This window comes from Schistocerca nitens, chromosome 3 (assembly GCF_023898315.1).
Source record: "Schistocerca nitens isolate TAMUIC-IGC-003100 chromosome 3, iqSchNite1.1, whole genome shotgun sequence".
NCBI lineage: Eukaryota > Metazoa > Arthropoda > Insecta > Orthoptera > Acrididae > Schistocerca > Schistocerca nitens.
Window position 1 is genome coordinate 830,127,135 of NC_064616.1, and position 14,191 is coordinate 830,141,325.

General features: G+C 45.5%; 1 protein-coding gene across 3 annotated transcripts in view; it reads left to right on the forward strand.

Annotated features, from left to right (window-relative positions):
- LOC126248850 (protein unc-50 homolog A) overlaps positions 1-14,191 on the forward strand; it is a 97,586-nt gene that overhangs the window by 59,312 nt on the left and 24,083 nt on the right. For all 3 annotated transcript variants that reach the window (XM_049950278.1, XM_049950280.1, XM_049950277.1), the window contains exon 5: positions 13,766-13,905. In XM_049950278.1, the coding sequence (XP_049806235.1) occupies positions 13,766-13,905 (140 nt within the window). The remainder of the gene's footprint in view (positions 1-13,765; positions 13,906-14,191) is intronic.

Sequence of the window (14,191 nt, forward strand, 5' to 3'; positions counted from 1 at the left end):
CACTATTCTTTTTCCCTGACCATGGGGAAAATGTCTGCATTGTCTGTCACTGACATAAGAACAGTCTCACCAATGTTTTTTGCTTCCTTTTCCTTTCTTTGTTTCCCTTCTCCTCTCGTTCCTCCGCTTCGGTGTTTGAGGTTCCTATTTTTCTTCTTCCTCCCTTGCGCTCCTGAAGGCCAGCCCATGCATCTGACGTGTAGCAGTTGACTGGGTAATGCATAATTCCCAGCCCTGGGTCAACAGGTAGGGTTCGCACGTACCCCCTGGTACAGGCCAGGCCCAGAGAGGGGTGACTGCCTGAGGTACAACCTTCCCAAATTGCCAATTGGTCCCTATATCAGGTGTTCGGGAGGTGCGACCTGAGGTGTGAACAATCACCTAAGGCAGGTGCACCCCCTTGTGTTGGAAGGAGCGTGCCATCAAAGACACTGGCGATCATGGAGGATTTCCTCGCATTGAGTCAATCAACATCTACAAAACATAAACATAATGAGGCTAATGATTCAAAGACCCTTACCGCTGCACCACGGTTCCCCGTGGTCTCACATACTGAAGACGGTAAGTCGTTTGCCACAGTAAATCCGTTTATTATTCAGAAAGGCTTTGATGCAATTGATGCAATTGCTCCCCCTGTGAAATCCTGCTCTCATTTACAGAATGGCACTTTGCTTTTGGAGACTAATTCTGATTCTCAGGCACTACAACTGCTTGCCACCTCACTTCATGGCTACCCTGCTTGTGACGAGGCCCATAGAACTTTGAATTCATCCGGTGGTGTTATTTACACCAGGCTGCTCGATGGTCTGAGGTCAAAATACAATCTTACCTCTCTCATCAGGGTGTCATAGCTGTCCATCGTGTAATGAAAAAGGTTGATTCCTCCTTAGTGCTCACCCGCACTCTGTCTCTCACCTTTTATAGAGTGGTGCTTGTGTCCAAGATCAAAGCAGGCTGTGAAATTATCACAATCTGGCCATACATTCCAAACACGATATTTTGCTACCAGTGTCATAACCACACTGGAAAGTCTTATCCACATCCAACCAAAGGTGTAACCTGTGGTAGGGATGCACACAAGGGCGATTGTCTACCTCCTCCTCCCCGCTGTATCAACTGCAATGGCGACCATGCCGCCTCCTCTCAGGATTGTCCTGTGTATCTTGATGAGCGGACTGTTAAAGAGATCTGGGTAAAGTAAAAAGTGCCTTACTCAGTTGCTCGCAAGTTATTGGCTATTCACAAACCCTGCATTCTCCCATCTGGCACCTATAGTTCTGTTCCTGTTACCCTTGCTTCATGCAGGACATGGCCACAGACATACAACCTCCAATTCAGCTCTGAGGTTATGCAATTGGGTCAGTGTTAAGGTAGCATCGCCATACCCTGTCCACCTTTGCAGCAAACCATCAAACTCTCGTCTCAAGTGGCGAAGCCACCAGCTACACAACCAGTAGGCCGGAAAGGACAGGAGGAGTACTGCCGTGAAAACTTCTTATGTCCCTCAAGTCAAACAACACCCGAGTCTCCCTCTAACTGGAAAGGCTCAAAAAAGTCCACCAATGCCAAACGGTCTTCTCCTTTGCCGACTCGAATATCCTCTTTGAAGGTGCAGCCACCTGATATCTTAGCCCGGCCGGCCTCCGTGTCGCCAGTGCGCACCACCAACCATTTTTCAGTGTTGGAGTCCACAGACTGACTGCACAAGCTGATGCTTCTGTGGACCGCATGGGCCAAGATCCTCCTGCTTCTGTGCCCCGTAATAGTGACTCTTCATAGGCTGTTACTCGGCAGCTGCCGAAGTGACACCCCTACGTCTCTTCCTCATCGTGAGTCTCCTCCAATGGAACATTCACGGCCTTTGATTCCACAAAGAGGATTTAGCATCACAGCATCCCCTTGTACTCTGCCTTCTGGAAACGAAATTGCGCTCTCATGACTGCTGTGAGCTTTCGAATTTCTTATTGATTCATTTTGACCTTCCCCCTGAGGTCAGCATTCCATATCATGGGGTGGTCATGCTGCTCATACAGGATGACATTCATACTCAGCTCATCTCCCTGACTACCCATCTTCAAGCTGTTGCAGTTCGCCTTTTCCTTCCCCACCTGACTTTTTCCCTCTGTGCCATTTATGTCCCTCCATCATTCAGTGTCACCAGGGCAGACTCCTTCAGCTTATTGGGCAGCTAACACCCCCATTTTTTCTACTCGGTGACTTTAAAGTGCATCATCCCCTTTGGGGTTCTCCCAGGACCTGTCAGAGAAGTGCCCTCTTGGCTGACTTTCATAACCTCTTCTGCCTTAACACTGGAGCACCCACTTTCCTGTCCGACTCCTCGCACACCTATTCGCATTTGGACCTATCCTTCTGCACTGGCCAGCTTGCCCATCCTCTTTAGTGGTCCGTTCTTTCTGACACCTACTCGAGTGACCATTTCCTGTGTGCTGTCTGTTTGCTGAATCCTACTCCATCCGCGTGCGCACCCAAATGACAGCTTACTAAGTCTGACTGGCATCTTTAGTCCTCCTTGTCGACCTTCGAAGAACAATATTTCCCCAGTTGTGATGGCCAGGTGGAATATCTCACAAATGTTATCCTTAAGAACGTTCCGTTCCTCGCACTTCCTCTTTACCACATTGTGTCCTAGTCGTGAGGCATACTGTTACGCAATTCACGCACAGAGACTTGCTCTCCACATTTTTAACCGTCATCCTACGATTACAAACTGCATTCATTATAAACAGATGCGTGCAAAGTGTTGTCGCGTTCTTCGGGATAGCAAACAAGCTAGCTGTATTTCATTCACTAGTTCTTTTAACAGTTCCACACCTTCCTCTGTCATGTGGGCCAACCTCAGACGGCTCTCTGGGACCAAGATCCATTCCCCCATTGCCAGTCTCATAGTAGCAGACGATGTTATTACTATCTCCAACATCTTGGGCCACCATTTTCCAGAAGTTTCAAGCTCTTCCCACTATCACCCTGCCTTCCTTCATTGGGAACAAGTGGAGGAGGCTTGTGCAATACTGTTCTCTTCTTCTCCTAATCGTGAGTTCTACAATGCCACCTTTACTAAGAGAGAGGTAGAGCATGCTCTCAGTTCAACCCAATCCTCCACCTCAGGGCCAGATGCTATCCACATTCAGATGTTGCAGCCCCTTTCTCTTGTGGGCAAGCACTTTGTGCTTAACATGTACAACCGCATCTGAGCAGAGGGCAAATTTCCCGGATGATGGCGTGAAGCCACCATCATGCCCATACCTAAGCCCGGTAAGGACAAAAATCTTCCGTCTAGCTACTGCCCCATCTCTTTTACCAGCTGCAGTTACAAGGTGATGGAATGTATGATTCATGCCTGGCTGGTATGGTGGCTCAAAACTCACAGTTTACTGTCGAATGAAGAGTGTGAATTTAGAGTGTGGTGTTCTGCAGTTGACCATCTTGTTACTTTGTCCACCCATGTCATGAATGGTTTTCTGCGGAAATCCCAGACTGTGGCTGTGTTTTTGGATTTGGGGAAGGCGTACGACACCTGCTGTAGAACTGGCATCCTCCGTACTCTTTACATGTGGGGCTTCTGTGGCTGCCTGCCCCGTTTCCTTCAGGCATTTTTAAAAGACTGAGTTTTCAAGGTGCATGTGGGTTCTGCCTTGTTGGACACCTTTATCCAGAAAATGCTGTGCTTCAGGGTTCTGTCCTGAGCGTCATCGTCTTTGCTATCACCATTAACCCTATAATGGCCTGTCTCCTGCCAGGCATCTCCGGCTCTCTTTTTATTGACAATTTTGCCATCTCTTGCAGTTCTCCACAGACCTGTCTCACTGAGTGACGTCTTCAGCGATGTCTTTATCGTCTTTATTCCTGGAGCATCGACAATGGCTTTCACTTTTCCACCGACAATGGCTTTCACTTTTCCACTGACAAAACAGTCTGTATGAATTTCTGACGATGCAATTGATTTCTCCCGCCATCTTTACATCTTGGGCCTGTTGCCATTCCATTAATTGAAAGTACGAAATTCCTGGGCTCATGCTTCATAGGAAACACTCTTGGTTCTCCCATGTGTCTTACCTGGCAGCCCACTGTACGTGGTTCCTCAATGGTATTTCCTAGGGTGACGATCAAACCACACTTCTCCATTTGTACTGGTCCCTTGTTTGTTCGAAACTAGACTATGGGTGCTTTGTTTCTGTGTCTGCAAGTCCATCCTTCTTATGCCGTCTCAACACTATCCACCATTGTGGCATTCATTTGGCCACTGGCATCTTTTACACTAGCCCAGATGAGAGCTGAACTACCTGTGCCTCCCGCCGTGACTTTCTCCTCAGCAGGTATGCATGCCGTTTGTCTGCCATGTGTGGCCACCCATCCTATGCCTCCTTCTTTGATGATTCCTTTGTTTGCCAGTATGGGGCACATCCCTCTTCTCTGTTACCTCCTGGAATCCGCTTTCGGCACTTGCTTCAGCGGCTTAACTTCACACTACCTGCAACTTTCCCGGTTAGTGTGAACCCTTCACCACCTTGGCTTCATGAAGTGGCCCATGTTATCCTTGGCCTTCATTTGCTTCTGAAGGACACTTCTCCAGCCTTGCTTTACCGCCTTCATTTTCACGACCTTCGCATGTAACTTTGCGTTTGTACCTTTGTATATACTGATGGCTCTCAGACTGACCACGGGGTCGGGTGTGCCTTTGTCATTGGCATCTATATCGGCTTCCAGCACACTGCTCATTATTTACAGCTGAGCTCTTCGCCCTGTATCAGGTCATGGAGTAAATCTAGCAACACAATGTTTTCAGTTGTGTCCTCTACTCAGACTCATTCAGCGCCCTTCAAAATCTATGTGCACTGAACATCACCCATCCCTTAGTGCAGCGGGTTCAGGAGAACTGTTACTTGCTCCCTCTTGGTGGGTCCAGTGTGATGTTTCTGTGGGTTCCTGGTCATATCAGTCTGCCAATAAAGGACGCTGCTGATGCTCAGACCGTGCGTGTGCCTATATACCCTCCGATGATCTCTGTGTTGCCGTCTGTCAGGAGGTGGTGTCCCTTTGGCATCGCCAGTGGTCCTCCCTTCACGGGAATAAGCTCTGGCTAATTAAGCCTCTCCCAGTGGCTTGGACGACCACCTCTCAGCCCTCCCACCAGGAGGAGGGCATTTTAACTAGGCTGCATATTGTGCACTGTCGTTTTAGCCATTGTCATTTGATAAGTGGCATTACCCCAGCACTTTGTACACATTGTGCCCAAGTTTTAACTGTCAGCCACTTCCTGATGGAATGCCCATTTTTTAACTGTTTACGTTCTTGCTTGGGTTTGCTGTCTGAGTTATCAGCTGTTTTAGCAAATGACGCGGGAGGTGTTGACCGCGTTTTACTTTTTATCCTCCAAAGCAATATGGCGAAGGCCATTTCATTTTTAGTATTGGTCCTCCGTTTCTGTGTGGTCTCTCTTTTAGCCCTTTTTTCACATGCCTGTTTTTAGCAGCCTTCTGTTATGTCAATAGGGGCTGATGTATAATCATTTTTATTGCCTCTGTGTCTTTGTATTCTATAGTTTTTACTTGGGCGCATATGACCCCAGTTGTTTTTTGTGCCGTAAAGCAAACCAAAACCAATCCCTGCTGATCAGATTGAACTGTTTTCCAGAGAGGAAAGAAAATACAAGAATACAACGCTCTGGACAACTCGGTTACCAAGAGGCCAAGTAGTAGTTCGAGCAGTTACACCCAGCATGTCAAACAATGTTGTATGCTACAGCTACGATGACGTCGCCCCATTTAGCAATGGGCAGTGGGCCCTCAGGGGTGCTCAACCCTGCCTGCCCCCGTAATGGTTGGGAGCTACCCTCTTACTGCTTCCCCCACACCTGCTTTGGGTTCAGTGGCTTCCCACCCACCAGAGACGTTCATACCCACCTCCCAGCCAGAGAGAAATCACCTTCCTCCAGCTTCTCTCACCAGGAAGGGCTCGATACACTTTCTTCAAAGGTCTCCACCGGTCTACAACCAGGCACAAGCCAGTGGCTGAAGGAGCTACAGACTGCTGCTCGCAGAGCTCCATGATCATCACCTTTACCTGAAACTGATTCAGGGAAGCTCTCATGATCGTTGAAATCTTCTAAGGAGAGAAAAGACAAGAAGTAGTCCTCCAATAAGGACAACCAACCAATGCCCCCATGCCATCAGATCCCGCCTGTACCACTCATGTGGCCGAGTCAGAGATTCCGGCAGCCCCTGAGGCCCCAGTTAGCACCACATAATGGAAGCTGAAACCTATATATATATTGATGCCAGAACCCCTCAACCAGTGGCGGCAGGTGACCCAAAGGCATAACCTGCCTCCATGGTCTCTTCATGGCCTCACTGTACATCAACATCATTATTCTCCAGTGGAATTGTAGCAGTTTTTTCTATGATGTGGCTGAGCTACATCTTCTTTTAAGCACTTCACTTGCCTTCTGTATTGCCCTTCTGGAGACATGGTTTCTAATAACGCAGATCCCAGCTCTCTATGGATACCAGGGATGTAATAAGGATCATGCTGCCTATGACAGAGTGTCGGGTGGAGTTTGCACGTGCCGACAATATATATAGTGAACTCTTGCCTCTTAATACACTTTTGGAGACTGTGGCTGTTCGGGTTAGGGGATTTCAGGATATTACCATCTGCAATGTTTACCTCCCTCCCGATGGTGAAGTGTCTCAGAGCATACTGTTTGCATTCGTTTTTCAGCTCCCCCCACCTTTCCTAATCTAGGGTGATTTCAACAACCATAGCCTTTTTGTGGGGTGGAACCATGGTCACTGGCCATGGTAAAGACCCCGAAAATTTACTGGCAGAACTTGACCTTTGCCTCTTGTGTACTGGTACCCCCACACACTCGGCCACTGACCTTTCCATTTGCAGCCCTTGTCTTCTCCCATCCATCTACTGGAGGGTCCATGCTGAGCTGTGTGGTAGTGACCATTTCCTGATCTTCCTGTCCCTCGCTCAGTGTCACTCCCCTGGTCACGTGCCCAGGTGGGCTCTCAAGACGTGACCTTGGCTCCCCACCATATGGAGATTTCGATGAGGCAGTCCAGAGCACAACTACGACCATTCTTTTTGCAACTGATTTAGCAATCCCCTGTTCCTCGAGCCTGTCCAAACACAAGACGTGATCTTGGTAGTTCACGGAAATTGCAGAGGCATTAGAGATCGTAGGCGGACTTTCCAACACCACAAGTGGTACCCATCGTTGGAGCACCTCAGTGCCTTTAAGCGGCTCCATGCCTGGGTTCGCCACTAATAAAAAGATGAAAGCTAGAATGCTATGTTTCAACCATTGGACCACGTGCCTCTCCTTTACAGGTTTAGGCTACGATCAGACGTCTCTGTGGATATCAGACACCTGCAGGTGTACCTGGTATTATCTTGAATGGCACTGTCTGTACTGGCCCATATGCCATCAACGAAGATTTTGATCTGCACTATACTCAAGCCTCAGCGTCTGAGAATTATCAACCTGCCTTTCATGTTCTAAACCAGTGGGTGGAGCGAAAGCAATTACTTTGTGCTACACACCACCTCGAGTCATATAATGCTCCATCCAATGAGTGGAAATTAGTCAATGTCCTAACCCAGTGGCCTGATACAGCCCCAGAGCCAGACAGCATTCATAACCAAATGACCAAACACCTACTGGTGGGTTGTCTGCATCATATCCTTGCCATCTTTAACCGCATATGGAGCGAGGGCGAGTTCCCATTGCAGTCGTGAGAGAGCATCGTTGTCCCAGTACTGAAACCGAGTAAGCACCATCTAGAGATGGACAGTTATTGCCCTACAAGTCTCACCAATGTTCTCTGTAAGTTGTGTGAATGCATGGTGAGCTGGCAGCTGTGTTGGCTCCTTGAGTCTCGGGGTCTTCTGGCTCTGTCCCAGGGTGGTTTTCACCAAGGCTGTTCCACTGCTGATAACCTGGTTTACATGGAGTCTGCCATCTGAACAGCTTTTGCCCAATTTCAACACCTTATAACCATTTTCTTTTACCTGCAAAAGGCTTATGACATCACATGGCAACACCACATTCTTGCTACGTTACATGCGTGGGGTCTCCGGGTTGCGCTCCTAATTTTCATCCAGAACTTCCTGTCACACCGTAAGTTCCAGGTTGAGTTGGTGCGTTCCACAATACACAATACCCCCCCCCCCTTACACCCTCTCCTCCTCCCCCACCATATCCAAGAGAATGGGTGCCCGCATTGCTCTGTACTGAGTGTGCCTCTCTTTCTGGTAGCCATCAGTGGTCTAGCAGCAGCTGCTGGGTCCTCAGTACTACCCTCCTTTTATGCTGACGACTTTTGCCACTACTATTGCTCCTCTGGTGTGGGTGTCACTGAACGTCGACTGCAAGGCTCCATACAAAACGTTCAGTCATGGGGTGTCACCCATGGCTTTAGATTTTCCACTGCCAAGACTCACGTCATGCACTTCTGTCGATGTACAATTCACCTACAACCAGAACTTTACCTCGACGACCAGCTACTCAGTGTGGTGAAGACACACAGCTTTTTAGGACTGGTCTTCAATTCTCAGTTGACATGGATTCCCCATCTTTGCCATCTTAAGCAAAAGTGCTGGCTGCACCTTAATACAATTTGCTGCCTGAGTAACACCAGCTAGGGTGCAAATCACTCTACCCTTCTGCAGCTTTACAAAGCCCTGGTACAATCTCACCTTGATTATGGGTGTCTGGCATACAGTTTGACATCGCCCTGTGGGGCGGCGGATAGAATTAATTGTTATATACTGTTGTATAAATTTTTGAATGTAGAAACACTGCATTTCCCGTCCGATTAACCATATGTGCGGTGGCGGGTGCAGAAATTGTTGTTATATTAATGTTTCTATTACTTATGCTGTTGTTTGCCGTTCTCAACACTGGCTCTCTAACTACAGTATTGGCAACCAGAAAGTGATTAGCAAAACGTGAAGCCTGTAATTAGAATTCCTAGTGCCCACTTCATCTGAGAATACACTTATAGTTACAGCTTATAGCTCTGAGGAATTTGGAGATTGTCCGGGATTTATAATCAAAAACGATTTTCTAAAATAGTTGAGTATATTCTGAAAGTCACAGATGAAAAACAAAAGAATCCACACAACCTAACTAACAGAGCAGTTCAGAGTCTAATGCGCTGATGCAACTATAAAAGTCCAAATTAAATGTTAAAATGAATGCTCGCCATAATTTGATAAGGTTCATCAAACGCCACACTAACTAATGGTAGAATGTTTGTCCCGCGGCGGCACGTGAAAATACGACAATACGCAAACTGAAGATTGATAATTAAAGTCAACCCAGAATTAACACTTCACTCGAAAATGATTTCATGGTTACGCGTATCTCGAGTAACTTAATACGGCATCCGAGGCTGTTTGTAGCAACGTGACTCCCGACACAGATGGCGTGCTATTCAGCGTCTGGAGAGAACTGGGGCCTTTCTTCCTCGCGCAGCGTTCTTATATATAAAGCCGCGGTGCGGACGGCTAAGGGAACGCCTGATCAAATCGGCTCTCCCGACTAGCCGCTGGGCTAGTAATGCACCACTTTAAGTTACTTAATAAATCATAGCTTCTTTTGCTGATGGCCGATGAAGCTCTTAATTTAAATGTGCATTCAGCACGCGGGTAAGTATTGATAATAAAATTTTGACGTGGCTAAGTTAAATATTTTGAGCGAGAGAATTAATTTAATTACACTGCACGCAGTAGACGAGCTCTGAACTGGCCCTTTGGAGATACGCTATCGCTATAGTTTTATAGGTATTCAAATGAAACTTCTCACATCTTCATAGTTATAGCGGATATCCAACCTACGTAAATATAAACATCCTAGCCTTATTTATTAGCCTACTTAATCTATCTTGCTTCCTTAAGTTTTGAGACGAAAACCAGAAAATCATGAATTTCCACTAAAATTTTAATTTGTGAAATCCAAAGTACTGTTTTTATTAAATAATTATGAAAAATGAATTTAATTATAAATTTTGAATTCTCTAGCTCTTTTCTGTTCCACCAATGATTTTTACAGAAAAACGTCCAAATTTCGAAAATGGCTAAAGTTATCGAACTGATATTCAACACACATTAATTTAGTATTACTCCAGACATGCTAGAAACATTTTAGGTTATTCACTTGATTTTTAAGGTATTGCGCAACATTTATGACGTCAGAGCTAGTTACAGCGGACTGGCTGGCACACAATGGAAAGACTGATGTGAATTTATTACGGCGTGAGTAGGCTGCTTCCCTACAGCCCTCAGCATTGCAGATATTGGATCCAACATTCCACTGTGGGGTTCGACTTGCGGCAGGAACCTTTGGAACTAGATCTGTGAACAGCTTCCTCATGGAAGCTGGGTCCCTCCATTGCAGATCAGGCATCAACAACAGCTGGTCAGTTACGGTACTCTCATTCACTGCTCCACTAAGCATCTGAATTACTGTCTTCTCTTTCCAAACACTGTAATCATTCTCCTGCAATGACAGTCTCAATCAGGGATTACAGTTGCAATCTGCATCCAGTTTATCCTCTCTGCACTTCAGTTGTTTCCTCTTTCGCATCTCCTCTAGACCCACTGCCATATACCTCCATGGTGCATCCCTCAGCCATAGCTTCGTCTTGATCTATCACAAGGTCCGAAAGACTTGGTTCATCGCAAGGCCCTGCGCCACCAGTTTTTCTCCATCCTTGGCACATCCCAAGATCCAGAAGTTGTCTACCCTGATGGCTCGATGGTTGCTAATCATCTAGACTTTGCTTATACTCATGTAGGACATACTGAACTACTCTCCTTGCCAGATGGCTGCAGTGTTGTCTCTGCGGAGGTGGTAGCCATCTCTTGTGCTCTTGAACATATCCATTCCTGCACTGGTGGGTCCTTTTTCATCTACAGCGACTTGAACAGTTTGCAAAATCTTGACCAGTGCTACCATCACCATCCCTTGGTCATTGTTATTCAGGATTCCCTGTATGTCTTTGAACAGTGTGGATGCACAGTGACCTTCGTCTGGACCCTGGGCCATGTCAGTATCCCAGGGAATGAACTTGCTGATAGTCTGGCCAAACTGGCTACCAGTAAACTGACTCTTGAGATTGGAGTTCTGGAAACAGACCTCCAATTGGTATTACGCTGACAAGTTTTAGGTGCCTGGAATATGGAATGCTCACACTGACTTTACCAAACTAACTACAGGTGATAAAGGAGACTACGAATCTGTGGAGTTCCTCCTGCTGGGCTCTCGCAAGGACTCCACTGTCCTTTACCAGCTCTGCATTGCCCATACTTGGCTGACTCATGGTCATCTCCTCCGTAGTGAGGACCCACCCCACTGTCATGGTTCTTGTTTGACGGAAGTCTACATTTTGCTGGGCTGTCCCAACCTAGCGACCCTACAGAAGACTCTTAATCTCCCTGATTCCCTACCACTAGTGTTAGGAGACGATGCCCCATAGCTGACTTAGGTTTTTAGGTTTTATTTATGACACATTCTTTTACCATGCTCTTTAAGGGAGGGCTGCTTAGCCTTATCAGCCCATTGAGGGATTGGCAGAACACTCATATGCGCCTCTGCCCAAACTGGGCTGCAGCCTTCTGGGCTTGATGGTCCATCCTGATCCTCTCATTACCTGCTCTTTTACTCTTCTCCCCCCCCCCTCCCCTCCCCTTCATGTGGTGTGTTAAGACTTGTTCATCTTTTTGTTTCTCCAAGGTAATCTCAGAGTAAAGTACCTCTGTTAAATGGCAGGGGCTGGGGGGTGTATGTCCCCTCATTGCACTCTGCTATCAGGGGCTTCCGGCTGCTCCCTAGATGAGGCACCTTCCTTCCCTTTCTTCCTTTGCCTCCTTGTCTTCTTTTTGTCCTTTACCTCAACTTTGCTGACGTTAGTAAATCTCGGTTTTCTCTTCCCCTGAGTTTTGTGCAGTAGGCTACTTCTGATCTACAGTCATACAGACCTGTTTGTTCGAAGGCAAAGGGACTGGGGACCTAGTAGTTTGGTCCTTTAAACCATCAAGCCAGACAACCAACCTGAAGCTCTCTGCAATTGCAGAGGGTTCTGAACAAATATGGGACCTACACGCAGAAATAACAGCTAAACCTGACTGTCCCTGGTTCCATAAAAACCATTCTCTTTTTAAAATGATACTGTCCAGACATAGCTCCAGCAGATTGAGTAATAAACACTGCTATCCTCCCATGTTCTTATAACATTGGTGCCAGAAGAAGAAGATATGGATACAGCAGTTGTCTGTGATAGTTTAAGCCGTGCCATCTTGTATGAGTCATTGGGAACATTCCACTGTGGTAGCTCTAAGAGATACCAGTGAGAAATCCTGTGCTGTAAACTGAACAGATTAGTCAGGAAGTAGCAGATATTATGTAATTATAAAATCCACCTTTGGTATCATGATGATAATGAAAGCAGCTAATGATGTATAATGCTGAAAGCTATATTTTATCAGTTTGACCATTTTCCCTTTCACATATTCAGTTTTGCTAGGAAAAAAAAAGTAATGCAGGACAGGCCCTGTCACCCCAATAACAATTCTGACATGCATGCTGTGGCAATGACTTGACAAGACACATGATCCATGCATTCTTGGTAGCTCTTGACAGATCAGTTTTTGCAGTCCAAGATGTGAACATTCCAGTTGTTTACAGTAGCATGATGAAAGTATCTTTTTTTTCATCTCAAACAGGTTGCTGAGGTGGACAATCTGGTTCTCATGCTGTGCCAGCAAATGTCTGTATCATTTCCTTGTGATTGGTAGTAACAAACATATCAGGCATCCCATTCATCCCATGTAAAAATTTCCACCACCACTGGCCTGAACTGCACCAAACTGAAAAGACAGGTGCATCACCATACATATTTTTCAATGCGCTTGTCCTCTGTCATTAACCTGTACTAAGATTTACCACAACTCAAAAGCCAGGTGGTTTGTTTACCTTTTTATAAAATATTCTGTGATGGTTTTTTTGTGATCATGCCAAGCACTGTGGTCTTTTAAATATATGTATCAGAGTTATTCAAGTGTGCTGCTGGTTCCTGCAACCCATAACGAGTATAGATTGTTCTAAATTATATGGCTGCTCAAATGCAGCTTCTTACAGCATTGAATTGGCTAATAATCTGCTACACTGTGGCCTGTCATATCTGCAATTAAAATCCAGTACAACAAAAGGCAGTGTATGAAATTTCTACTATTCGTGGTACTTGTAGTGACCATAGACAAGGTAGACTGTGGAAAAATCATTCCCTCCTGGATTTCATAGGTGGCATACCCTGTCATCCATAGCTATTCCACAGCTAGAAACACTGTTTACTGCCAAAACAGTTGTAAGTATCGTGTGCATATGTCAGATGTACAGTATCACATGTGAGAGACTTGCAAAGGAAAGCAGTGTGTCTAACTGGCTCCTATCATACCACAGGTCTTCTAAATATGGTCTGTTGCTTGCCGATTGGTTGTTCTTCATCTTTTTTGCTTTCAAATGAAAAAGTTAGTGACCAGTGATAGTAATTGTGTTTGTAATTATAAGTTCACATTTCAAACTGTTTGTAGAATTGATCAAATGTTTTAAAAATGTAAATAAACTACATTAACACATTTTCTTTTTGCAAATGTCTTAGAATGTTGGTTTCAACTTTGTAAATTGTAGGGTAATAGCAGACTGTAAGTACAAAATCGTAATTTCTTTTTTTTTTAGGTTTGTTACTAACAGATACATGATAAAACCGTCATGTCGAGATCAGGATGTTGAGTGGGGTTATGCATTTGATGTTCATCTCAATGCTTTCTTTCCTGTCCTGATTATTCTACATGTGTTCCAACTGTTTTTCTATAGAGGTAAGTTCACAGGAATTACCTTATTTCTACTATTGATTAGTTACAGCCTACACTGTAGTTTTATCAGGTCCTTTAGCTTAGGCAGTTATGTAGTTTGCCCTGCAATTGTATTGTGTTATCAATTTTCATCTCTTTTATTTTGTTTATGGATGGCTAACAATCGAGTACATTGTGTACTAACCTATTTATTCATTGATTCTGTTATACGTATCAGTGAATGCTAGAATAAGCTGTTTAACATTGTTGGTATAAGTTTCTAGCTTCATCTGGCATGAATGTCCATGGT